The sequence below is a fragment of the Sorghum bicolor genome, chromosome 3 (genome assembly GCF_000003195.3).
Source record: "Sorghum bicolor cultivar BTx623 chromosome 3, Sorghum_bicolor_NCBIv3, whole genome shotgun sequence".
NCBI classification, from domain to species: domain Eukaryota; kingdom Viridiplantae; phylum Streptophyta; class Magnoliopsida; order Poales; family Poaceae; genus Sorghum; species Sorghum bicolor.
Window position 1 is genome coordinate 857,064 of NC_012872.2, and position 12,000 is coordinate 869,063.

General features: G+C 46.6%; 2 protein-coding genes across 2 annotated transcripts; one reads left to right on the forward strand and one right to left on the reverse strand.

Annotated features, from left to right (window-relative positions):
* LOC8081358 lies at window positions 3,514–6,596 on the forward strand. Its single transcript, XM_002454855.2, has 2 exons — window positions 3,514–4,810; window positions 6,115–6,596. The coding sequence occupies exons 1-2, from the start codon at window positions 3,514–3,516 to the stop codon at window positions 6,246–6,248; spliced, it is 1,431 nt and encodes a 476-aa protein (XP_002454900.2). The 3' UTR covers window positions 6,249–6,596.
* On the reverse strand, window positions 6,391–8,746 carry LOC8079468 (cytochrome P450 71A1). Its single transcript, XM_002457040.2, has 2 exons — window positions 7,608–8,746; window positions 6,391–7,489 (listed from the first exon to the last, which is right to left on the reverse strand). Exons 1-2 carry the CDS (start codon window positions 8,613–8,615, stop codon window positions 6,824–6,826), a joined length of 1,674 nt encoding a protein of 557 aa, XP_002457085.1. The 5' UTR covers window positions 8,616–8,746; the 3' UTR covers window positions 6,391–6,823.

Sequence of the window (12,000 nt, forward strand, 5' to 3'; positions counted from 1 at the left end):
ACAAGGCGATAGTGGACAGTAGAAAACAATCCATCCGGCTTTAATTTGTAAGCGTTTTTTTTTAGTTTTGTCGAAATCAAATCTGTCTAAATATTTTGTGGAGAGAAATATATTAGCATCGACAACATGGAGATTAAATCCACTATTAAATAATATATTTCATGGTGTATATATCCAATAAATATCGTTTGATGATGTTAACATATGTTTATTTCTCTATAAATTTGATCAAAACGAGTAAAACTTAATTTAGGACAAAACTAGTGAAATAGATGAAGTAGTATTATAGAAGGTTTATCATTATTTTTATATAGGTTATGGCTTCTAATGATAAATTAAGCCTACACATATAAAAGTTACCAAAATATAATATGGAGAACATCATAAGCATTCGTTCGGTTAATTTCTAAATTCTAATCTTAGAAGACACACTGAGAGGATTGAAGGAAATTTAGGAGAATTTTTCATTTTATATACAGCGCGGCGTTGTGGTTAGTTTCCTAGGAAGGCCTTATTTATATTCGAAAAGTTTTTAGATTTTGATATTTTAGTACTTTTAGATTTATTTGACAAATATTGTTCAATCATAAAGTAACTAGGTTTAAAAAATTCGTCTAGCGATTTATAGGTAAACTATGCAATTAGTTTTTGTTTTTATTTATATTTAATGTTTCATACATGTACCACAAGATTTATTGTAACTGGGAATCTTGTTTTCATCTTATTCAAAAAATTTAATAAATATTATTTATTTTTTCATGACTTATTTTGTTGGTAGATATATTTTTTATAATAATGTATTTATTTTATTATTTGTACAAAAAAATTAAATAGGATGAATAATTAAACATAAATCGTAGCGGTCACATTAAATTGGAGGGGGGGGGGGAGTAAGCTGCTACCGTGTCCGGCCCGCCGAACAAATAGTACGCCATACGTAGCTAGGCAGCGTACGCCATCTGGAATCTGATCTGAGTGACACTGACACGACTACACTAGGGATATTCGACACGTAAACTCCTTTTGTTTCTAAATAATTATCATTATTAATGTATGTATCATAAAATTTACTCATTTGGGTATTATTTTTATCTCCAAATAAATTTATTAAAAAAATAAAATTCATCAATCTTTCTAATAATACCAATTATATTTTATAAATATTATTATTGTTTAATATATATTAAGTTAAAGTTATTTCTTGGGGAAAAGGCGCAATAAGCTCTCCACCGTATTTGACTTGCTCAGAAGGCCATTTTTTTCACACTTATCACGTTCATTCACGGACGTGCAGGCCGGGACGGCTCCGCTGGCCAGGACCGATGTTGCTGCAGAGAAGACACGCGAAATTGAGTTCGACGTATTCACGTACGTGGACCGTGGTACACGTGGTGCACCAAAAGAGCACCGATATAACGCTCATCGCTGTCCACGTACGTTCTCTCTGCGGCCGTCTCTCGATTAGTCTAGCAAGTTAACTCCGCACATTACTGCGGAAATGCACATTACTGAATTACGTGATATGATAACATAAACAAACATAATCCTTATATATCTTGTTGACGTGGCTATTACAATTATATAGTTAATGGATTTTAGTTATGTGTGACAATGCATTACTTAGTTAGACAGCTTGCATGTTGAGAGAAATATAATGATTTGCTGACGTGAACACTATAATTATATGGGATAGTGGATTTAATTATATGTGATAGTGAATTACTTAATTGGACAACTTACATGTTAAAAAAGATAGATAGTGGAGTTTAGCTTTACATAAGTATAAAATTTGAGAGGAGCACCATTTATATGACATGAAGTTGTTTTCGTTAGATCACCAGCCATGAATATTTTCATATTGTTGCGCTTATTTGTTATCATAGCAATATTGATGCTCTTTTGTATATTCCCCTAAAAAAAGATGATCTTTAGTATATTAATAAAAATAGTTAAAATTAAAAGGATTTACAATCCCTTTATTTGGTCCCCATCGTTTTACATAATGGTTTCAATTTTGTCCATGCCCGTCTCTCTCAACGTATGGTTATCTACATCATAAAAAATGAGACAAAAACTTAAAAATATTCTATGAATTTGCGCAAAGGCGTCATTTGGACCAAACCAATATAAAAAGCTTTAGACTACCCCAACTAGACCATTATAGCTACTACTCCAAACCAAACTAGCCAGCCCGACTCCCCAACCCATTCCGAACCAAACCATGCATGTAGGAGCCAAACAAAAAATAAAAAAAATAAAATAAAAAAACGGTTTTACAGTAAATCATTACCAGGTTTACGTTTGGTTAGCACCAGGTAGGCGAATACTGAACGGTCAGCTTTGTTTATATGCACTAACTTAAGTATTTTGGTTAAAATTTACAGTATGTCAGAGGAGTATTAGTTGTCTTGGACGCACATCCTGATGGAATTATCTATCAAGAGATGATATGTGACTATGTTCGTCTTCCCATGGTGTGATTTCAGTTCTGAATTCTGAGAAGCAGACACCAATGCAACATCCTTATGTTCGCCAAAGTAATGATTTGGTTAATCAAGATGCTCAAGGAAGCAGTGATTTGCTATAAGTTTTACAGACGTGATTGAAACCTTTCAAATCCCAATTTATCTCTAAAAATGTTTCTAGAATTTAAGGCCTTGTTTAGTTCGCAAAAATTTTCAAGATTTCCCATCACATCGAATCTTTGGTCGCATGCATGGAGCTTTAAATATAGACGAAAATAAAAACTAATTACACAGTTTACCTGTAATTTGTGAGATAAATCTTTTGAGCCTAGTTACTCCATGATTGGACAATGTTTGTTAAATAAAAACGAAAGTGCTACAGTAGCCAAAAACCCAAATTTTTGCCAACTAAACAAGGCCTAAGTGTGTTGTGGTTTTATTTAAAACCTACGTCATGTGTTTACTGATGTTTTAAGTTTAAACCACATTTAAAATACCTCTATATCGGACATAAAGGTAATTTGAAGTAGTTAAGTTTTTTTTTGTGAAACACTTGAACTAGTTTTTTTTTTTTTAGGAAAAAACACTTGAACTAGTTAAGTTCGACTCGAGGAGAAAAATAAGAATACGTTTTTAGTTTACAAAGGTGCATGGATCGTGCCGTGGGGGTCCTCGTGGGCTGGTGGCCCATCAGAATCAGATGAGACGAAGCAAAGCAATGGGCCAATGGCATGCACGCCGTAGTCGTGGGGTGCTGCACTGCACTGCACTGCTCTCGCATTCCGAATTTCCGTTGACGTGGACCCCACCCTTTTCACCTGGCTCCGTGGCCGTGCCAAGAAGCGGCGCGGCGGAGCAGACACGACAGCCGTCATCAACTTGCTCGTCAAGCCCTGACCCTGCCTATAAAATCCCCGTCCCCTTCCCTGTAGCAGGCACTCTCGCCACACGGATCAATTCGAATCCAACCCCGAAACCAACTGCCTCGCCACCCTCCCATTCCCCAATCCCCACGCCCCAAGCGCAGCCGCATCGCCTCGCGCCAGCCATGTCGTCATCCGAAGCGGCGGCGGAGTCGTCATCCGGTCCCTGCCAGGACGTGGACGCGGAACCGGAGCCGGAGCCGGAGCCGCAGCCGCAGCCGCCGCAGCGCCGCTGGGTGGCCCTCGTCTCCAACCCGGTCCTCCTCCTCGACGAGGACGAGCGTGCCCGGGCGATGCCCCTCGGCACGAACGTCGACCTCGACCTCCACGACCCTCCACGGCCCTCGTACCTGGTGCTGCACCCCCGTATCGTCGCCCTCGACCCCTGCGACGACTTCGCCCGTCAGCCGTCCCCCTACATCCTCGCCGCCGACCGCTCGGGCCGCCTCCTCTTCCGCGTGAACAACCCCGACAGCAACGAATCCTTCGAGGAAGAAGACGCCATGTACCTCTGCAACACCCACGCCCGCAGGGCCACCATCCTGCCCCCGGTCCCCTACCCTGGTCTCCGCATCGAGCCGCGGCCACGCCGCAGCGTCGGCCTCATCGCCAACCCCGACCCGACCCGCCGCGGCGACTACCTGGTCGCGCAGCTCTACCCGCGCGAGTCGGTCCTCCTCGGCGACAGGCTGCTCTGCTACTCCACCGCGACGTCGTGCTGGTTCCTCAAGCCGCTGCTCACCTCCCCCTCGCTGCGCATGCGCAACCCCTGCGCCGAGAACGGAGTGCTCGCGCACGACGGGCGACTCTACTGGCTCGCCCTCGCCTACGGCGTCTTCGTCTGCAACCCCTTCGCCGACACCTCGCACCTGCGCTTCGTCTCGCTGCCCGCCGGCTGCGAGATGTGGGAGGAGCTCTTCCACAGCGTCTACATCGCGCAGCGCCGCCGCGTCGCGCCCAGCGAGGGCCTGCTCCGCTACGTCGAGATCCGGGGCCTCTCCTACGAGGTGTTCGTGCCCCCCGACGTGGCGCCCCCGCCGGTGAACCCCAGCGTCTGGATGTGGACGCTCGTCGACCCGGAGGCGGCGGAGCCCTGGAGGTTCGAGTACGAGGCGCCCTTCGCCGAGGTCTGGGCGCACGAGTCCTACGTCGCCAACGGGCTGCCGCACGGGGAGGTGCCCCACGTCGCGCTCGTTGACCCCGACAACCACGGCGTCGTCTACTTCCTCCAGGACTCCAAGCTCTTCGGCCTGGACGTGCGCGCCAGGCGGGTCATCTCCTGCGAGGACTGCCCGGTGCGCGACGACCGCGAGATCATGCTCCGAAACTCCCGCCCCATCCTCGACGCCTGGGAGCTGTCGCCACCCTCGCCCTCGCCCTCGCCTTCCGACAGCGAGCCTTCTTCGCCATCTCCTCCAGAAGGTGACGATACATCACTGCTTCTTCTTGTTCTGATAACTGCATTCTCCGATTCATTAGTTAATTGATCTAATTAATGCTGCATGTCTTCGTTAATGATCACACTGTCCTCCCGTCAGGTTATACGGAAGGTAGCTAGGGTTCTTGCTTGCTGTGTAGTATCTGCGCATCATGCTCCATACTACTTACTCTAGCATTGTATTGCTTCTTGTTCAATTGATGGATACGATTGCATAAGCCATAGGGGAGGGTTCACATGCATGTTGTGCTCTGCTGATTTGACAATTTGACATGCATGCTCACTGTCTGACCACCACTGATAAACTTAAATATGTTGTTCAGTATACATTCCTAGATCGTTGTTTGAATATTGCAATACAGCTACAAATACGAAGCCAAATCAGATATAGTAGTAGTTCCGAGATATCATCAATGTACTGATCTCTGCCTGCACTGGGGATGTAACTGTACGGCACTACGACACATCCTGCATGGTAGAGTAGAATTAGTCTGAAGATGTCAGGCAACACCAGCATGTATGCATATTCCAATTGTTCATTGCAATCGATCGATGTTGCCCAGATTCGGTTCATGCACGTCTCTGATTTTACCATCAAGGAGCATTTAATTTGGATACATCTGGATCGCTGCTTCTTCTTGTTCTGATAACTGCATGCTCCGATTCATTAGTTAATCGATCTAATTAGTGCTGCATGTCTTCGTTAATGATCACCCTGTCCTCCCGTCAGGTTATAAGGAAGCTAGCTACGGTTCTTTGCTTGCTCTTGCTGTGTAGTGTGTAGTGCTAGTATCATTAGTTAATCGATTGCATTGTTTCTTGTTCAATTGATGGCCGGATACGATTGGCGTAGTGGAAGGTTCGCATGCTTGTTGTGCTCTCCAGATTTTGGAAACTTGGCAATTCACAATTTGACATGCATGATCGATCACTGTCTGACCATTATGGATAAACACAAAATTTGTTCAGTATACATTCCTAGATTGTTGTTTGGATATTGCAATACAATTACAAATCCGAAGCCAAATCAGATATACTCCTAGCAGTTCCGTCATATCATCATTTTTCTTAAGCTGTAAAGGTGAGGCATGACAATGCACCACCGTCTGGACGCCTAGGCAAGCATTTTGCAAGACGCTAGCATATCATCACTGATCACTGTACTTAACTGACATTCTGCATAGTGGAATAGATTTGGATCTGATTTTACTAGCTAGCATTTATTAATTTGGATCGCTAATTGCTTTTGCTTGCTGACCCTGATAAATTGCTGCTGTTTTGCATGCAGAGCTTGACGCCGTCGACAGGATGGCGATGGAGTGTAATGGTCGCCGGATGATCCAGAACGTAGATTCTTGGCTTGACACGACGATGGACCTGCTGAACGAGACGGCCGATGGAACCTCGTCGTCGTCGGGATGAGACGATGACCATCATCTTCTGAATATAATCCATCTCCTGTCGCCGGCGGCTTCCATTTGTACGTTTCTCCTGGTGATCAGTAGTGTTCTTGCCTGCAGCTTTCTGTCAGGGGACATCTCATTCTGAGTAGATTAGTAGTGTTCTTGAATGCTAAAAAACCATCTCATACCAGATCAGATCGCCTTTATGAACAAGCTTGGGTAGGCGTAGGCTCTACTTCTAGTACTCTGCAATATCCGTGCTGTGGTTCTGTCCGGGAGAAGAGAACGTGTGCTCTGCTCTGTACCGTGCCTCTGTTCGCAATCGATCTGCATCTGCTAATGCAAAATGGAATTCAGTTTTGGTTCCTCTTGTCCTGTCCTGTCCTGTTTGCTTCTTCGCATCCCATGCTTGCTTTTCTGTTACAATTTCCCAATTTGCCAAAATGCTGTGCTTACATTTACTGCTGTTCTGAACTTTCTGACAGTATCACAGTAGTTGTGCTAGTTCAAAAGAAAGCACGCATGGTTACACACACAAGTCACACAGAATACATGGAATGCATTTGTCTAGTGCACGAAGTCCGGTCCATTTCGTCAAGTTCCTAGCCATGGTTTGGCGACGAGGATCAACGGCGTCTTGAGCCGGACAGAGAGCCCGTACACCTCACTCACGTCCACGGGCGGCGTCCCCACGCCGCCGCCGTGCACCGTCGGCGCGGCCCAGTCGAAGTGATACAGCAAGTTTGCGAGCGCGAGCTCGACGGTCGGCGCGGCGAATACAGCGCCGGGGCACCCCCTCCTCCCGGCGCCGAACGGCACGGACCTGAAGTCCTGCCCCACCCCCACCTTGCTGTAGCTGTACTCCACCGGTGGCGCGCCGGCGCTGCCGACGAACCGCTCCGGCACGAACTCCTCCGCGCGCTCCCACGACGCAGGGTCCCGGCCGATGGCCCACGCGTTGATCACCACCCGCGTGCGCGCCGGGATATGGTGCCCCAGCAGCTCCGTGTCCTCCGTCGTCTCGCGCGGGATCAGGAGCGGCGCCGGCGCGTGCAGCCTCATCGTCTCGCTGATGACCGCCTTCAGGTACGGCATCCTGTCCAGGTGGTTCTCGGTCACGTCCTGGATGCCGCCGGCGACGGTGACGGCACCGCGGACCTCGGCCTGGAGCTTCCGCATCTCACCCGGGTGGTTCATGAGCTCCGCCATGGCCCATCCCAGCACCGTGGACGAAGTGTCAGTGCCGGCAGCAAACACGTCCTGCTTGCTCATGCAGTGCACAAATGAATATTATTTCCATTTTTAGAAAAAAAAAAAGACGTCCAGACATCATTGTTACATAACCATGACGATTGCACTTGCACAAACGGATATGTACCAAGATGATTGCCTTGATGTTGTCCGTGTCGAGCCTGAGCCCGGCGTCGTTGTCCATCTCGTTCACATCCAGCAACACGTCGACGAAATCCCGGTGGTCGTCTTCGTCGGCAGCGACGCCATCAACAGCTGGCCGGCCGCCGCCTCCTTCGCGCCTCCTACGGCGGTGGTCCGCGATGACCCGCTCGAGCAAGCCGTCGAGCGCCTCGAACGTGCGCCTCGTCTTGGCCTCCAGCCCGGTCAGCGTGTCGACCCACCCGAGCCACGGCGCGACCTCCCGCATGGGCGCCGCGAGGAGCAGCTCCTGGAAGTCGGCGAGCACGCGCCGCAGCTTCTCCCCGCCCTTGTCGCCGTGGAGCCCGTAGTCGCCGTCCCCGAACGCCGCGCGCGAGATGATGGCCTTGGAGTAGCAGATGAGGGCGTCGCTGAGGTTGACGGCGCCCGCTCCGTCGCCGGCGCGGACGCGGGCGACGAGCGCGGCGACCTCCTGCTCCCGGGCGCGGCGGAACGAGGCGGTGCGGCGCGGGCTGAGGAGGTGGACGGCGCACACGCGCCGCGCCTGCCGCCAGTACTCGCCGTAGGGCGCGAAGCCGACGTCGCAGCCGTACAGGAGGCGCTGCGCCATCAGCAGCCTGGGCCGCCCCGAGAAGGCCAGGTCACGGGTCTTCATGGCCTCCTCCGCCGCGGCCGCCGACGACGCCACCACCGTCGGCACCCGGCCCAGGCGCAGGAGCATGACGGGACCGTGCGTCGCCGCGAGCGACCGGAGCGACCGGTGCGGCAGGCTTCCCAGTAGGTGGAGGTGGCCCAGGAGCGGCAGCCCGGTCGGCGACGGCGGCAGCCGCCGCTGGCCGTCGTCGGCGCGCTTCCTGGCGGAGGAGCCAAGAAGCGGCAGGTGGCCAAGGAGGCCATCTCCGTGGGACGGAGAGGTGTTTCTGCCGGTGGAGAAGAGGAGGAAAGAGAGAAGGGCAATGAGCAGCAGCAGAGCAAGCAACGCCGAGGTCACCATGGTTGCTCTGTGCTTGTTAATGCAGGAGCAGGAAACTGTGGAAATTGGGTATATATATAGACTTTCATAGTTTCAAGTTTCGTTTTCTGCTTTCCCTTGTGGCAAAAAGATCTAGACACTTTTTTTTTTGCTGAAACACCACGTATGCATGTTTACGCTCATATACAAACGAACCCATGTTTATCTCATGGTTGCACGCGAAGTCCGCTCCGCCCGCACCCTCAGCAATATGCTATCAGGTTATATAGTCTATTTTATATTTTTAAAATAAGAATTAAAGTCTAATAGATGTGCTATCTAGTTTGTTAAAATAGCAACTTTGTTATCCCTAAACTTTTATCGTTATATATAGCATGTCGTCCTCACTAGCTATCTTATACAAAGTTTGTCGTATAACTCTATGCTTTGAGTGAGTTTTTTATTTTACACAATGACTAAATCTTATAGTTTAGAATATAATTTTATCTAGTCTCTTGAAAATGCTCTTACTATTCCTTTTCTTCCTCCCATGGTCCCACTGCCTACCACACGTGGTGACCTCCTCCTACCTCTTCCCCTCCCGCCGTCGCTATAGTTACGAGCGTCCTCTTCTAACTTGATCTAGCCGTCACTATTATTGCTAGAACTATATAGGCGCCTCCTGTCATCCCCACCGCATGGCTGACCTGCCTCTCGCAAGTCTTTTCTGTTCTAAGCCCCCAGAGTTGGGGCGAGAGGGAGGAAGCAAGGAAGAGAGAGAGAGAGAGGGGAGAAGATGGCTCACTGGAGTTAGAGAAGAAAAGAGGGAGAGAAAGACAAAGATGATGATGCACCACATATCACCACCCGTGATGCCATGATCGTAGCCGCTGCCAATCCCAATTCCCAGCAACTTTGTCTCCGGCTCAAGCTCCCTCGCCTCCCGCCGGCTCCCGCACCACAACGCCAAAGGAGTGGGTCACCCTCGTGCATCGAACGGTGGATATGATGTGCGTGCCGCACCTTCGAGACGTGCACGCTTAGAATGAATCATTCGGGATGTCTTAATATAAACGGATAGGTCTGTTTGTTTTGCTGAGCAAGCTAAAAATGTCTAGATAAATTCAAAAGAACGAAGCATAATCTTGCAAAATATCTAGATATTTCAAGAATATCTAGACTCGTGCAGACTGATGAACATCAAAGAATAATGTGAGTGACATATTACTTGCTGTTTTAACTTTGACATCATATCATATAGTATGAATGTTAATGCAAACGTCGCTGGACCTGTAGTGTACAGGATATCATGTCAAGGTCAGGTCAATAGTGCTACATTTTGTATTTTTCTTCAACAAGTGAATTACGATAGATACGAAATCTATATCTATATAATATGAAAAAGACATAATTACCTTTTTTTCCTTTTTCTTTTTTTGGTTCACATCACGCTTTTGTCGTCTCTCCATCGCTCACTCCTACCATTTCTTCTCAGCCTGTTACTCTCTTTCCATTATCGTCTCTCGCACCAACCTTTTGTCACTTTCATGGACTCAATTTTGGAGTTTAAAGTCGCAAAACTTTCTATAGCGCTACACCGCTCATATCGTGGCTGGCCGTCTGAGCTCGTATGCATCACGACTCTGCACGAGTGTGGCTTGTCTCCCACCATTCTTATTAACCTCTCACAACGCATGCACATAATATCTACTTATTTTAAGCTGAGTTAATTTTTCCATTGCTTTTTTTATTGCGTTAGCATTGTTAGTCTTAGATTTATTTTATATTAATTAAACTAAGGTTAGGCTAATATAATCAAATTCAACAAAGACAACTAACTCATTATCATTGACACAACACCATGCAGAAAATTAAATTTATGTTCCACCACTCCTGGTGCGGCTGCCGTTAGTAGGCTGCTGTCTTTGTTTTAAACTATGGTAGTATCTGTATAGCGGAACTCTGGTCTAAGTACCTTTCTTGTATTGTTGGGCCAAGCATTCACGTGTGAATGTGAAGGCCGGAATGCTGTTTATTCCGTGATCTAAAAAAACGATAGCATGTTTGCTAGTTATATTACAAAAACAGGAATGATACTTTCCACACATGCAGGATCCGGTCTTGCCAATTAGCACGTACACTGTCTCCATCGTTCTGGAGCACTGGCGGAGCCACCGCCCGGCCACCCCGGGCGGCCAGCCGGGCTCCCCGCCAAAATATAAAAGAAATTTTTTTTTATATTTATATAGAATTTTGTTTTATAGTTAAATATTTTTGCTTAATGAGAATTGTCCGGGCTCCTCAAATCTTCTGGCTTCACCACTGTTCTGGAGGGGAGGTGGTGAAGGCAGGGTACTCACGCCGGACTTAGAGGGGATCGAAGGTAGCGTTGCAGGAGTCGGGCTAGGTTAGGAGGTGTGGTAGGTGTGCACACATACGAGTTGAGCGTGGGAGGAAGAAAATAAGTGTGCAGGCGAAAATTCCAAAACCTACACATGCAGAGAGTAGTAAGACCTTTACAAAAAAAAAAGTTTAGATAATATAATAAATTAATGGCGGCATAAAAAACATCTTACAGAACAACCGAAAGCAACCAATGAGTATATTGAGATAGATGTAACACTACACATCAATTAGCAGTGGGATTTTATAGTGTTACATACCCATTTATTGTAGTGCTACAGTATCATACAAAAGTGATGAAGTGGCACAAAATTAAGAGGAATAGGAGATGTGTTTCATCTAGTGAAACCCAAATGGCGTTGTTTTCCAGTAAACTACTCATTTCGATCCAGTTTATAAGACGTAATATAACATGACACTGTCTCATAAATTATATTTTTGACCATTCAATGAATCTATTTATATTATACTATTTATGATTATTAGATAGTATATTTGATTAAAAATCTAATCATATCAAAGTTCATAAAATTTAACTATAAACTGGGCGGGAGGAAGTAAAAATTCCAGGTAAATTTGCAATTATATCTCGTAGTTTTATCCCCACGTTTTTCAGTCGATCTCATGTGGCTCGCATCCTCGCTGAGCACCGTGCCTCCCATGTTTATCATGCGCAATATACAATTTATTCTTCATATACGACTTTTTATACCATACAAATACTAAAGTTAATAATTAAACTATTTGTGTTAACATTTTTTATGCTAATTTGATATACAGTAGTACTAGAAGTGGCTATATGAGGTTGTGCATATTTACATAGATAACTTTAACTTATATGTATGCCATATGACACATAGGCATCCATATATAGGCATCCATAAACTTTACATTTTGCTTTTTACCATGGATATATAATAAGATACGAGTGAAGGACGCGTGGCCGGCCCGTGCGGATAATTAAGCTCTCCTGATGAAGAAGAGTAGCGAGGATCGACACCATGATGGAATCGTCTTATACTAA

Bases quoted from the DNA above. Each gene is read 5' to 3' on its own strand.
- LOC8079468 (XM_002457040.2), bottom strand. From the start codon at position 8,615: ATGGTGACCTCGGCGTTGCTTGCTCTGCTGCTGCTCATTGCCCTTCTC. The intron at 7,490-7,607 runs GTACATATCCGT...ATGAGCAAGCAG, and splicing joins ACATCAAGGCAATCATCTTG to GACGTGTTTGCTGCCGGCAC.
- LOC8081358 (XM_002454855.2), top strand. From the start codon at position 3,514: ATGTCGTCATCCGAAGCGGCGGCGGAGTCGTCATCCGGTCCCTGCCAG. The intron at 4,811-6,114 runs GTGACGATACAT...TTTTGCATGCAG, and splicing joins TTCGCCATCTCCTCCAGAAG to AGCTTGACGCCGTCGACAGG.